General features: G+C 45.0%; 1 protein-coding gene across 1 annotated transcript; it reads right to left on the bottom strand.

The window, feature by feature from the left end:
• Positions 1–6,258: 6,258 nt before the first annotated feature.
• Positions 6,259–12,671, bottom strand: PLA2G1B (phospholipase A2 group IB). Its single transcript, XM_027566579.1, has 4 exons — positions 12,534–12,671; positions 9,992–10,151; positions 9,170–9,297; positions 6,259–6,468 (listed from the first exon to the last, which is right to left on the bottom strand). Exons 1-4 carry the CDS (start codon positions 12,565–12,567, stop codon positions 6,353–6,355), a joined length of 438 nt encoding a protein of 145 aa, XP_027422380.1. The 5' UTR covers positions 12,568–12,671; the 3' UTR covers positions 6,259–6,352.
• Between the last annotated feature and the right edge of the window lie 961 nt (positions 12,672–13,632).

Genomic DNA, 13,632 nt, shown 5'->3' with positions numbered 1-13,632 from the left:
GCTTTAGTTGCCCCAAGGCATGTGAGGTCATTCCCAGACTATGGATTGGACTTGTGTCCCCGGCATTGCAAGGCAGATTCTTATCCACTGTATCATCAGGGAAGTCCTCACGGTTTTCATAAGTAGAAGTCATGAAGGCAAACAAGCACAGAATACTCAAATCTCCTTCCCACTAACTCATACTCCTTTCACGATGTTAAAACTGAGTATCCTCTCGGCTCTCCCTTAAATAATAGCATTTGTTGAACACGCTATATCCCAAGCATTGTGCAAAGTATTTTACAACGTATCAGCTCGGTTGACCCCACCAGAGATGCTTGTGCATGCATCAAGGTCAATCCTCATTGGATGCCAAATGTTTCCTGAGAGGATCAGAGGCAGGATGGATAGAAAATGCAACACTCCTAGGTAGGGTGACCAGCCATCCCAGATTTTCCAGTACTGAAGGAGTTTCCTGATGCAGGGCTTGCAGTGCTAAAATCAAGATGACTTGTTCACTCTGCTCCAAGGAAGAGCAAAGGTTGCTGCCAGCTGTAATAGTTAATTCCAGATATATTATTCTTGTTGAGATTCAAGATGGTCCTCTGATGTCCAGATTGTTTCCTTAATTTTTTTTTAAATATTTGTCTGCTCCAGGTCTTAGTTGTGGCATGTAGAATCTTTAGTTGCAGCACGTGGGATCTAGCTCCCTGACCAGGGATTGCACCCAGGTCTCCTGCATTGGGAGCACAGAGTCTTAGCCTCTGGGCAACCAGGAATGACCCTGATTCCTTAATTTTTATGTCACATGAACAAAAAGAAATTTAAACTCATCCAAGAAAGCAGAGTCTTTCTTCTTATTAGAGAAGGAATACAGCAATGCACTGAAACTCTTAGGATACAGGCAGACTTGGATTTCCAAAACCCTGTCTTGCTAATTAGTAGTTAGGTGAACTTGGGCAAGTTGATTTTATCTAATTTTCAGTTTCTATAAACGAGGATAATAGGAGCTACTTCATTGGGTGGCTATGAAGATTAAACAAGTTAATGAAGCATGTATAGCTCACAGCACAGTGCCTGGCAGAGTGAGCAAATGTCAGCCATTATCACTAGGATATGGGAGGTGGGTGGGAAGGTGAGGTGAGAAGCCATTCCATCTGCCAAAACCTTTGTCTTCTATTGAGTGCTCCTTTGAGTAGACTCACTCGGATCTCCCCCAGAGCCACTTTTCCTTATTGTGTACCTGTTTTGTCTTAAGAGGGACTCCCCTGGTGGTCCAGTGGCTACTTCTGCTTTATTGACTACAACAAAGCTTTTGACTGTGTGGATCACAACAGACTGTGGAAAATTCTTAGAGATGGGAATACCAGACCACCTTATCTGCCTCCTGAGAAATCTGTATGCAAGTCAAGAAGCAATAGTTAGAACTGGACATGGAACAACAGACTGGTTCCAAATCAGGAAAGGGATACATCAGAGCTGTATATTGTCACCCTGCTTATTTAATTTATATGCAGAGCACATTATGCAAAATGCTGGGCACAAGCTGGAATCAAGATTGCTGCAAGAAACATCAATAACCTCAAATATGCAGATGACACCACCCTTATGGCAGAAAGCAAAGAAGAACTAAAGAGCCTCTTGAAAGTGAAAGAGGAGAGTGAAAAAGTTAGCTTAAAGCTCAACATTCAGAAAACTTAGATCATGGCATCCGGTCCCATCACTTCATGGCAAATAGATGGGGAAACAATGGAATCAGTGAGAGAATTTATTTTAGGGGGCTCCAAAGTCACTGCAGATGGTGACTACAGCCATGAAATTAAAAGTTGCTTGCTCCTTGGAAGAAAAGCTACGACCAACATAGACAGCATATTAAAAAACAGAGACATTACTCTGCCAACAAAGGTCCGTCTAGTCAAAGCTATGGTTTTTCCAGTAGTCATGTATGGATATGAGAGTTGGACTATAAAGAAAGCTGAAAGCCAAAGAATTGATGCTTTTGAACTGTGGTGTTGGAGAAGACTCTTCAGAGTCCCTTGGACTGCAAGGACATCAAACCAGTCCATCCTAAAGGAAATCAATCCTGAATATTCATTGGAACGACTGATGCTGAAGCTGAAACTCCAACACTTTGGCCACCTGATGCAAAGAACTGACTCACTGGAAAAGACCCTGATGCTGGGAAAGATGGAAGGCAGGGGGAGAAGGGGACGGCAGAGGATGAGATGATTGGATGGTATCACCGATTCAATAGACTTCCCTGGTGCCTCAGACGGTAAAGCATCTGTCTACAATGTGAGACACCCGGGTTCGAGCCCTGGGTTGGGAAGATCCCCTGGAGAAGGAAATGGCAATCCACTCCGGTACTGTTGCCTGGAAAATCCCATGGACAGAGGAGCCTGGTAGGCTACAGTCGGATACGACTGAGCGACTTCACTTTCACTTTCTTTCACTTTCACCGATTCAACAGACATGAGTTTGGGTAAACTACGGGAGTTGGTGATGGAAGGGAAGCCTGGCGTGCTGCAGTCCATGGGGTCGCAAAGAGTCGCACGACTGAACTGAACTGACTGACTTTCCTGGTCCCCTCGATGCCTACCAAGGATAAACGCAATGGAGGTGTTCCCAGCAGAGGGAATGTAGAAGCAGGCGCATGTATGTAGAGAATGAGAGACCCAGAGTGTAGTTCACCCTTTTCTCACATTTGACTCGCCTACTCTGTCCTTGCTGCGGGATTCTGTAGAACTCAACCCCACCTTCCACGGACACCGACCACTGCGCCTGCGCTGGCTCGCCCACACCCTCTACCCTCACGCGAGAGGGGCGGGGCCGGGGCCCGGGGTAAGCGGCGGTAGGCTGGGGCTGGGCCAGTGTTCACCAATAGAAAAGAGGAGCCTAGAGCCACGTGGCCATAAGAAAGCCAGTCACATTTGCTACTGAAATCCTCCATCCTGGAGTGTGGCCAGCGAATTGGCAGGCCTGGGAGCACACGATCACGTGATCAGAAAAGGTAAATAAGGCCACGTGGTTTTTCTTCGTTTGCGGCAAATGGTTGAGTGTCGCTGTACCTTCAGTGAAAGACTATTTAATGAACGTGTGTGATGTGCCAAGCTCTGTGAAGATACTGTAGCTTCTGAGATTATACCTAATCCTGACATCGCATTACTCTCGGTCCAGTTTATGTGTTTATTCATTTAAATCATCCCAGCCGTTGTAACAGTGTTTCCGGTATTTCGTTTCCTGTAGTAAGCACCCCGCAGATGCTCATTAAGATTGTTACAGGAATATGTTACAGGAGTTCTCACTCCCCCAACCCTTGGGATAATAAAAAGAGGTAGGATTTTGCGTAAGAGAGTATTTTTAGATCCCAGCTTGAGTACTCAGGGGACTCTGTTGTTTATCCACCGAAAAAAATAGGAATCAGAAACAGTCCCCTAAAATATTTTTCTTTCATCCAAACAGGGACTTGCAGTGTCCTTCCATTGAAAGAAGATATTTATAGGGACTTCCGGAGCGGTCCAATGGTTAAGACTCCTCCCTGCCAACTCGGGGCACTCGGTTGAGTCTCTAATTGGGTAACTAAGATCCCTCAAGACAGGCAGCTAAAAAGTTAAAACAAAACAACAACAAAAAAATGAACTTTACAGTTCTTTGAAGGCCGAGGTCAGGTCTAATTTAATTATTTGTCCCTTGCAATGATACTGTAGCACAGTATGTATAAAATAGACATTCAACCTAAATGATGAATTTCCTTTTGAAAATAGTCCCATTCTTGCCTGCGGAAAAGGTGCTGAGCACTAATGACCAACACTTCATTCAGCATTCGGCAATTATTCATTGAGTGCTGTATATATCAAGTACAGTACCAGGCAGACAGAGTTATGAAAGTGATTAAGACACCGCACTCTACCTTCAGCAATTCTCGATGTGATGGCATTTTTCCTCTAAATGACCAGATTTGGGTTCCAGTGTCAGCTATACCATCTATGAGAGGGTGACCTTTGACAGATGACTTGCCTCTTTGAGTCAGTTTCTTCATCTGTAAAATGGGGAGGTAATAATACCTTCAACTATAGAGCTGTTGTGAGGGTGAGGAGGTAATTGTGCAAAATGCATGGCACAGTCTGGAAGGTAGAACATAGCATATGTTACACAGCATATGCCAGTTGACAAGCAAGGAGAAAAAAAAAGTCTCAAAAACTGATGGCAGCTACTAACAATAAATCATTGTCTTCAGGCCAATCCCAGATACATTGTATCCTCAGCATTTTGTGCAGTGTCTGGCCCAGAGTGAGTATTGAATAAATATTCTTTGAATGGAGGAATGAAATGAAGGAGAAGTTGGGACCAAAGATGAATCCACATGCACTCCTTTGCTGCCTACCACACACCCGATAGTGTGTATTCTGTTAGTCTCCAGTGGTTTAAAACTGCTCAGTCATGGCTTTTCATAGTCCACGTGGTCCTTTCTCATCTTTGTTTTTCCAATTCAGTTCTCTTCTGTGCCCTTCTCCACTCTCTGTGGTGAATTTCATTGCCAGTGTAGTAATAAACTTTTGTAGAGAAACCTGGCTGAGTGACTTAGTGGTTAACGGCTCAGGCGTTGTCAAGGAGAGTTAACATGCTTCCTAAGTTGCCTCAGTTGTGTCCGATTCTTTGTGACCCTGTGGACTGTAGCCTGCCAGGCTCCTGTTACTGGCGTGGGTTGCTATGCTCTGCTCCAGGGGATCTTCCCAACCCAGGGATTGAACCCGTGTCTTTTATGTCACCTGCATTGGCAACTGGGTTCTTTACCACTAGCACCACCAGGGAAACCCACCAAAGAGACACATCTGGTCAAATCCTGACTCTGCCATTTGTGTGATCTCAGGCAAGTGACTTGACTTACCTGAATTTTTAGTTCCTCACCCATAAACTGGAGGCAGCTGTATGGATCTCAAAGAACTGGTTTGAACACTTAAAGAGATGAGACACAGAAAACATTTAGCACAGTAATATATCGTAAGTGCTCAAGAGGTAGAAATTATTATTGTTAATTATACTTTAAGACTATGATGTAAAAAATCAGCTTGTACAAATTCCTTCTCATCTTCCTTCTCTCAGAAATCCCTCACACCCTCTTTCTCTCAGAATTCCCTCTCTCCATCCCTCCCTCGGGCTGTCTCATCCATCCCTCCCTGTCAACGCAGGAGACAAGCATGGCGACCCACTCCAGTATTCTTGCCTGGAGAATCCCATGGACACATGAGCCTGATGGAGGGTCGCAGAGAGTCAGACACGACTGAAGTGACTAAGCACAGTGCATTCTCCCTTCCTCAGAATTCCTCTCACCCACCTTCTCTTAGAATTCCCTCTCACCCAGCTTTTCTCAGGAATCCCTCACACCCTCTCTCACTCAGATTTCTCTCTCACTCTACTTCTCTCAGAATTTCCTCACTCAGAATTCCCTCACTCAAATTTCCTCATACCCTCCTTCTCTCATAATTCCCTCTCGGCCTCCTTCTCCCAGAATTTCCTCATATCCTCCCTTCCTCAGAATTTCCTCTCTCTCACTCTCCTCTCAGAATTCCTTCTCACCTTCCTTCTCTCAGAATTCCCTCTCACCTTCCTTGTCTCAGAATTGTCTCATACCCTTCATCTCTCAGAATTCCCTCACAGCCTCCCTCACTCAGAATTCCTCTCGCTCTCCCAGAATTCTCTCTCCCGTGCGTGCATGTGCACGCGCGTGTGCATGCGTGCACACACACACACACGCGCACACACACACCAGCTTGTAGACTGTGGTGAAGGCTTTGTAGAGTTTAGAAAGGAATTATAGAAAAAAAATGGTTGAACACGGTTGGAAGCAAAAGACAGAGAAACAGGGAGGGCAGGTCTGACTCAAAGCGAAGAGCCCACTGCCTCAGGCTGGGCAGGGTATGGTTAAGAGCCGATGTTCTGTTGGACTGTCTGGCTTCAGATCCCTTCCTTGCTCTTTACCAGATGCATTTCTCTCGGTGGGTGAATGACCTTTCTTACTGAAGCTCAGCTTAGAAAAATAGAATTTGCTAATAGTGTCTAAATCTTATAGGGCTGCCCAGAGAATCTAGAGACACACAGTTCAGGTGCAGAGTAAATAATCCGTGGTTATTAATCATTATTCAGGTCTTGTGGTACTCACTTCCTAGAAATGTCCCTCTAATTCAACTTCCAGGTCTGGAACGAATGATGCTCCCAAAGAACCAGGAAGAAATTTAGTCATGTTCAGTAGGCAGAGAATAAAACAATCTCCAAGCAGGAGGCCTTTCAATGGGTGCTTTATTGGAGGACATGGTATAAGGTCAAAGCCATGGGGCCCAAAGGGAATCCTAATTTCCCAGGAAGATACTCAGATCTAGCATTTCTTCTTGTCCAGGTTCTTGTGCTCCTTGTTGTATGGCACCTTTGAGAAGCAGATGGCGGCATTGCGGTCACAGTTGCAGATGAAGGCCTCACAGGCATTGTTTTCGCCTGGAATAGAGCAAGAACAGAGGACTGAGTCAAGGCTGTTCATGCTTTGTACGATCCAGGGGCAGGAAGAATGAAATGAAATGATTTGCTGGCAATTCCACTGGTGCAAATTTAGGGTTGACAGATAAAGCAAATAAAAATACTGGAATTTCAGATCAACAATAAATGCACTATTTGGGACACAGACTTTAAAAAAAATCATTTCTTGTCCATCTGATAATCGAGTTTTAACTGGGCAGCCTGTTTTATCTGGTGATCCTAAGGTACGATAGCTGCTTTTGGGATATTCTCTGTTTCACACTTATAAATGAACTCACTGCTCTTAAAACCCATATAACCACAGAGCACTGATAACATAGATAAGCAACTGCAAATCGTATGGGAAATACTAAAACACATACTCAAGGCAGCAAAATATTTTACATTTCAACTTAGTGAAGTTTTGTAAGCCAATTTCTCTACTTTAAAGCACATATTCTTAAGATTACAGAATATCCTTACAATAGAGTATTATAGAGATGTTGAAAATAATTGTGTCTATATGTGGAAATGTTTCCAAGATATTTTATTAACAGTAAAAAGTGCATAGTATATGCTGAAAAAATCTGAAGTGCAATATATATAACTGGTTTTCTAGGGTATTAGGATTATAGATGCCTTCTGCTTTCTATGACATACATTACTGGAGAATTTGATATTATATTATTTTGACCTCATTTACATTTGTAACCAAAAGAAGCAACGCAGATAAAATGCATTTCAGCTTTATTATCCATAATTTATTATGTATATCTGCTTACCTTCAATAATCTTATTAAGGTTTTGTTTCTCTACTCCTTTCTTTTAAAAATCATGAATGTTTTCCTCAACCACTCATTAAGCATAAATTAGTGCTTAGTTAGATTATAAAGTGTGCATAATGAGAATTATTTAGCGAGTTTTTTTTCTTTTAATTTTGTTTTATTGAAGTTGAGTCGATTTACAGTGTTGTCTGAGTTTCAGGTGTGCAGCAAAAGTGATTCAGTTATACATTTATATTTTCTTTTTCAGACTAGTTTCCATTATAGGTTATTACAAGATATTGAATATGGTTCCCTGTGCTATATAGGTCCTTGTTATTTATCTGTTTTATATTCATGGCGTCGCAAAGAGTCGGACACGACTGAGCAACTGAACTGAACTGATACATAGTAGTGTGTGTCTAGCAAGTTATTGTTTATAATTTGAATCAGTGTCTTATGCTGAAGGCTTCTTGACTAGCTTGTAGGGGAAGAAGACAGTTGCATTAAAAATAAATTATTTGCAAACATGTATGCGTGGTGTGTGTGTTTCCCTGGGGAGAGTGTCTATAGCTTTCAGCAGATTAGTAAAGGAGTCCAGAATCCATAGAAAGAAATTCTTACTGATCAAGTTTCAGGGCAAAAATATGATTTTCTGTATATCTGGCTTTCTGAAGTAGAGCACAACTGAAATCTCTGTTACCAGGGACTCTGTAAGCAAATGAAGCTATTTTATGCAGCTTTGAAAGAAGTAATAAGGAAGACTGTGAGACCATGGAAACATGGTCATAAAGTGATAAGTGAGAAAAACACAGAATGCAAGATTGTATCTAGACTGCATTCATCAAACATTTACATCGAGAGCACCCATGATTCCAAGCTCTGATCTAGACTCTGGGGACACAGCCATAAAGAGAACAGACAACCTCTGATCTTGTGAATCCTTTCTATTGGAGAGACAGCAAATGAAGGAATAACATTAATATGTCAGCTATTAGGAAATTCAGTGGAGAAAATAAAGCAGAGAGAAAAGAGAAAATGCTGGAGAGATGGAGAAAATGTGTATATGATTTAAAGGAACAGGTTGAAGGAATTCCCTGGTGGTCCAGCATACTCTGCGGTTCCTCTGCAGGGGTTGGATCCCTGGTTAAAAGGAATAGAGTCATGAAACTTTATTTCTTAGGGTGATGGGATGCCAGGTCAGTCTTTTCTTGGCATTTTGGGAGTTGGACTATGGTGATTCCAGTGTTGTTAGTACAATTTTCAAAAATTGGGATGTATCTGTGATTGCAAAATTAAGGGCAATGAAAATTTAGAATGCTGGTCTCACAAGACAGAACCCTACACCTCTCTGAATTGTCTTGCTCTCCAGAACTGTCTTCATGGAGGGACATGTTTCATCATGAACGCTGTATAACTTAGTGGTTAAGACCCGAGCCTTTAAAATCAGAAGCAACCGAGTTCAAATGCTGGCCCTACCACTCATAGGTTGTGATTTGGAGCAAGTGACTACTTTGGGGCCTCAGCTTCCTAACCTGTAAAATGGGCTTAATAAGACCTATCACATATGCACATAATGAAAGCCTGATATGTGGGAGTTCTAAGCTCTTTTTATGAAATAAACAAAGCAGTATGGCCTGGCAGTTAAAAGCAGAGGTTTTGGAGTGATATAGACCTATGTTCAAAAACCAAACACTACCATTTATGGGACTGTGTGCCCTTGGACAATTTGTCCAGGCTTCTGAGCCTCAGTTTCCTCATCTGTAAAATGGGGATAATAACAGTACCTATTCCATACAGGTGTTTCAAGGATTAAAGGAGATACTGCCTGGCACCAAGAAAATGATCAGTCAGTGATGGCTATCATTACTATTATTTCCCTCCATGCCCGCTAACAAGAGCCAACAAGAGGGTAAACCTACTGCTGCAGGTGATCTCATTGTTAGAACATGAGTAGGAGTAGTTGTTGGTGTAGGGATTGTCCACGAGGACTTTACAGCTGTCCAGTTTCTTGGCTTGTTTGTAGCAGTTGTCGTGTGTCTGGCAGCACCTGGAGAAGGGGAGGAACAGAGCTGAGGCAGGAGCATGGGTAGGGCAGCACGTCAGCCTGAACTTGCTCCCTTGGAACAGGTGGGGCTGTTTTAGATGACCTGCTCTGAGAGGTACTGGTCCTGTGGCTTGAAAACAGTAAGTCTTTTCCTCATGTTTATTGAAGATGATTTTTAAATGGTTGCAGGAATACAGCACAAGCCTATACAGCACAAGAGGCAGTGATGGTTTCACTCCAGCTGGAAGATTGAATCTTTGCAGTGATCGTTTGTGCTGTAAAGTCCTGCCACTAGAGGGCAGCATTCACACACACCCACACACACACACACACCCACACACCCACCCACACACACACCCTCCCTCCCTCCCCTGCCAACCTTCAGCTCAAACACACACCCTCCCTCCCTCCCCCGCCAACCTTCAGCTCACACACACACCCACACCCTCCCCTGCCAACCTTCAGCTCATACACACACACCCTCCCCCGCCAACCTTCAGCTCACACACACACACACACACACCCTCCCCTGCCAACCTTCAGCTTTCCCCTCGCTCCCCTCAATTAAGAGGTGAACATGTGTTACTTTAGCAAATAGGCAAATCTTTCCCCCCTCCCCTTTTTTTTGTGTCTTGTTTGACCTTTGTCTTCTGCCCTCCCTCCATCTCAGGGATACTTCCCCGGCAGGGCAACTCACCTGTCCAGATCATCCACAGGGGTCCCTGATCCACCCAGACCACAATAGCAGCCATAGTTGTTGAAATCCAGCAATGGTTCACTGCTGGGGATCTTGCACTTAATCATGCCGTTGAACTGCCATAACGCCCTCGAGTTGAGGCCGGCCTGGCCAGCGCCCACTGCAGGAGGACATAGCCAGAGTTCAAATATGTCCTGGTTGGCTGCCGGCGCCCCAGGGACCTTACTACCTGCTTGCCCTCTCAGGCCCCATGCTGTCCCCCTGACCCCCCATCAGCTGCCTCCTCTGAAAAGAGCTGGGTACAGGAACCTGGTAAAGCGAGTAGGCATTTTCTAAACAACTCACAAAACATGAAACTCACCATTTTAACCAAAGCACACAATTCAGTGGTTTTTAGTATATTCACAGAATTGTGCAACCATCAATACTAATTCCACAACATTTTCATCACCCCCAAATGATGCCCTCTGCCCATCAACAATCACTCCCCTTTCTCCCCTCCCTTCTGGCAACCACTAATTTGTTTTCTGTTTCTATGGAACTGCCTATTCTGAACACTTTGTGTAAATGGAATCATACAATATATGGCCTTTTGTGACTGGCTTTTTTCACTTCACATAAGATTTGAGTTTTATCCTTGTTATCACAGGTATCAGCTTTTCAGTCCTTTTTATGGCTGATTAATATTCCATTGTATGGACAGATCACATTTTTTTAGTTGTTCCTCATTTGACGGACATTTGGGTTGTTTCTGCTTGTTGGCTGTTATGGATAGTGCTGCTGTGAACATTTGTGTACTAGTTTTTGTGCAAATATATGATAATTTAAAGCTATTTCCATTATTTATTCAGTAAATATTTACTGAGCACCTGTTATATGATAGTCACTGCCCTGGAGACACATCGGTGAACAAATGAAAAATCTGTAACCTCTTTGAGCTTATGATCTAGTGCAGGAAAAAACAGTAAGCAATAAAGGTAATAAATATGGGAATCGGACATTGTGTTAGAAGGTGTCAAAATTGAAGCACAGTAAGGGAATCTAAATGGGGGGTTGGGTTGGGGGATGACGAGGTTGAAGGGGGCCAGGAATGTGAAGAATGGTGAGGAGGCCCATGGCATGCAGGATTTTAAGCAGCAACATGTGGGATCTAGTTTCCTGACCAGAGATCGAACCCAGGCCCCGAATTGGGAGCACAGAGTCTTAGCCACTGGACTGCCAGTGTAAGTTCCTAGGACCTCTTTACTTCCGATGCAGAGCCCTACCTGTGAGATTTGGTGCCGTAAAGATGGTGCTAAGTGATTTCAGCCCCTAGTGTCATCTCTTTGCCCCATGCCTGGCCCTTCCTGTCCTTGATATGCTGTGGACACTGGAGTCGCTCCAAGTGCTTAGGCTCCAGGACTCAGGAAGGGTGGCAGCTGGTCACTTTCTCTCAAGAGCAGCCTCCACGGTGGCAGCTGACAGCGGCTACATCCAGGAGCAGACCCCAGAGGAGTGGTGGAGCTGTGCTCAGACAGGAGTGGCCTGACTGCCTTGGCCCCTCTCCGGACCCCTCTCCTGCTTCCCTCCTCTTTTTTTCTCTCTGATCCCACCAGTTCTGCTCTTTGCAGAGGCCAGACCTGAACGGAGGTACTGCTCGAGTGCATGAGCATACCCCCAGACAGAGCATGGCTGAGTCCTCAGTCTCAACCCTGAGCCTGATACCTTAGAGACTCTGATACCATCTATGTTGAATGAATGAATAATGGCTGAATGAGGTGTGATTTGAATTCTAGTTAATTCTGATTCTATTAATCCATTCATTAAATGGTGCAAACAGCACTATCACCGCTCTCAAGGAGTCTGTGCTTAGGTGTGGGTGTGGGATAAAAAATGAATCAACAAGAGACATGCTGCAGGCCAAGACAGGCACTGAGAAGCCCTTGTACCAAGGCCATGGCTCGGTGGTAAAGAATCCACCTGCCACCAGGAGATGCAGGTTCCATCTCTGGGTTATGAAGATTCCCCCGGAGAAGGAAATAGCGGCCCACTCCAAGGAGAGAGAGAACAGGTGCTCTTAGCTTGGATGGACAAGGAGGGTAAGCCTTTCTGAGATGGGTCATCTGAGTTCAGACCTAAAGGTGGAGAAGATGCCAGATGTGGGGAATTTGTTGGTGTGTGTGTGTGTTAAGTCACTTCAGTCGTGTCTGGCTCTTTGTGACCCCGTGGACTGTTGCCCGCCACACTCCTCTGTCCATGGGGATTCTCCAGGCAAGAATACTGGAGTGGGTTGCCATGCCCTCCTCCAGGGGATCTTCCCAACCCGGGGACTGAACCCTCGTGTCTTAGGTCTCCTGCATTGGCAGCTAGGTTCTTTACTGCTAGTGCCACTTGGAAAGCCCATCGAGGGGGATTTGAGGGGACCCCAATATGGGAGCTCTTAAGCCCCATGGTGAGCCCTGAAAAAGACCCTAGGTCTGGCCATCCCTGTGACCTCTGGCCCCCATTGCTGAGCAGAGAGATCCCAGGGCAGGAAGGGGTGGGGCTGAGGGCACTTGCCTACCTGTGAGCAGAGCAGCCAACACCAGGAGTCTCATCCTGTTGTCAGGTTGGTGAGCAAAAACTAATGTCACTATGGCCTCCCTCCTTATAGCTGCCCTGCTGCCCTGAGATAAGACCGTCGTGTTTGCTTTGCTCCCTGCTGACTCTGAGTTGGCCTTGAGTCTGTTGCAGAAATAATCCTGAGCAACAAGCAAGCCCTGCCAGCCGGGGGTCCTTGGAAGTAGTGTGCGTATTTGTCATCCACCCTTTGGAATGAAAGGGATTATTTGTGGAGTTGCGCACCTTGGAATTTTGACCCTCATACCCACCCCTTTTGTGTGTGTGTGTTTCTTTTTCTCTTCTTTTTTTTTCTTTTACCCACTCCTTTTTACTCAGTCCAGCTTCAACACTGTGTGTGTGCGTGTGTGTGGGGGGGGGGGGGGAGGGGTGGCTGTCAACCCCGTTGAACAACTGGGAGAAGGGGGATGGGAAGGAAGTGACTATTGCCTCCAGGTCCTCTCATGAGCCTGAGTCTGGGCTGTGGGTCTCATTGAAAGGTTCCCATCAATCATGCACTTTGCTGGTGAGGAAACAGGCTCAGAGAGGTGAAGCAACTTGCCCCAGATCACACAGCTAGCCCCCTAAGCAGGGGCTCCAACTTAGGACATCTGATTCTAAGGCACAGCTTGAATTTTTTTCCCACTCCAGCAATACCACTCCCTCTCCCAGTCCCCCACCGTGGATTTGTAAGAAAACCCTGGACTTGGGAATTACAAAGGCTTGCATCTGACTTGTAGAATAAAAAGAATTTTACAACTGTCATATCAAAGGTCTATATAACATTTTTTAAGGTGAAATTCACTTCGTAAGACATGACATTATTATTTTGGACTTCCTAGGTGGTGCTAGTGGTAAAGAATCCAGCTGCCATGCAGGAGACGCAGGAGACATGGGTTCAGTCCCTGGGTTGGGAAGATCTCCTGGAGGAGGAAATTGCATCCCACTCCAGTATTCTTGCCTGGAGAATCCCATGGACTGAGGAGCCTGGCGGCTCCTACCAGGGGTCAAACCCATGTGCTCTTCATTGGCAGTGCTGAGTCTTTACCACTGGACTGCCAGGG

The sequence above is a fragment of the Bos indicus x Bos taurus genome, chromosome 17 (genome assembly GCF_003369695.1).
Source record: "Bos indicus x Bos taurus breed Angus x Brahman F1 hybrid chromosome 17, Bos_hybrid_MaternalHap_v2.0, whole genome shotgun sequence".
Taxonomy (NCBI): Eukaryota; Metazoa; Chordata; class Mammalia; order Artiodactyla; family Bovidae; genus Bos; species Bos indicus x Bos taurus.
Note: the sequence above shows the minus strand (reverse complement) of the source record. Positions and strands in the feature narration are given on the sequence as shown.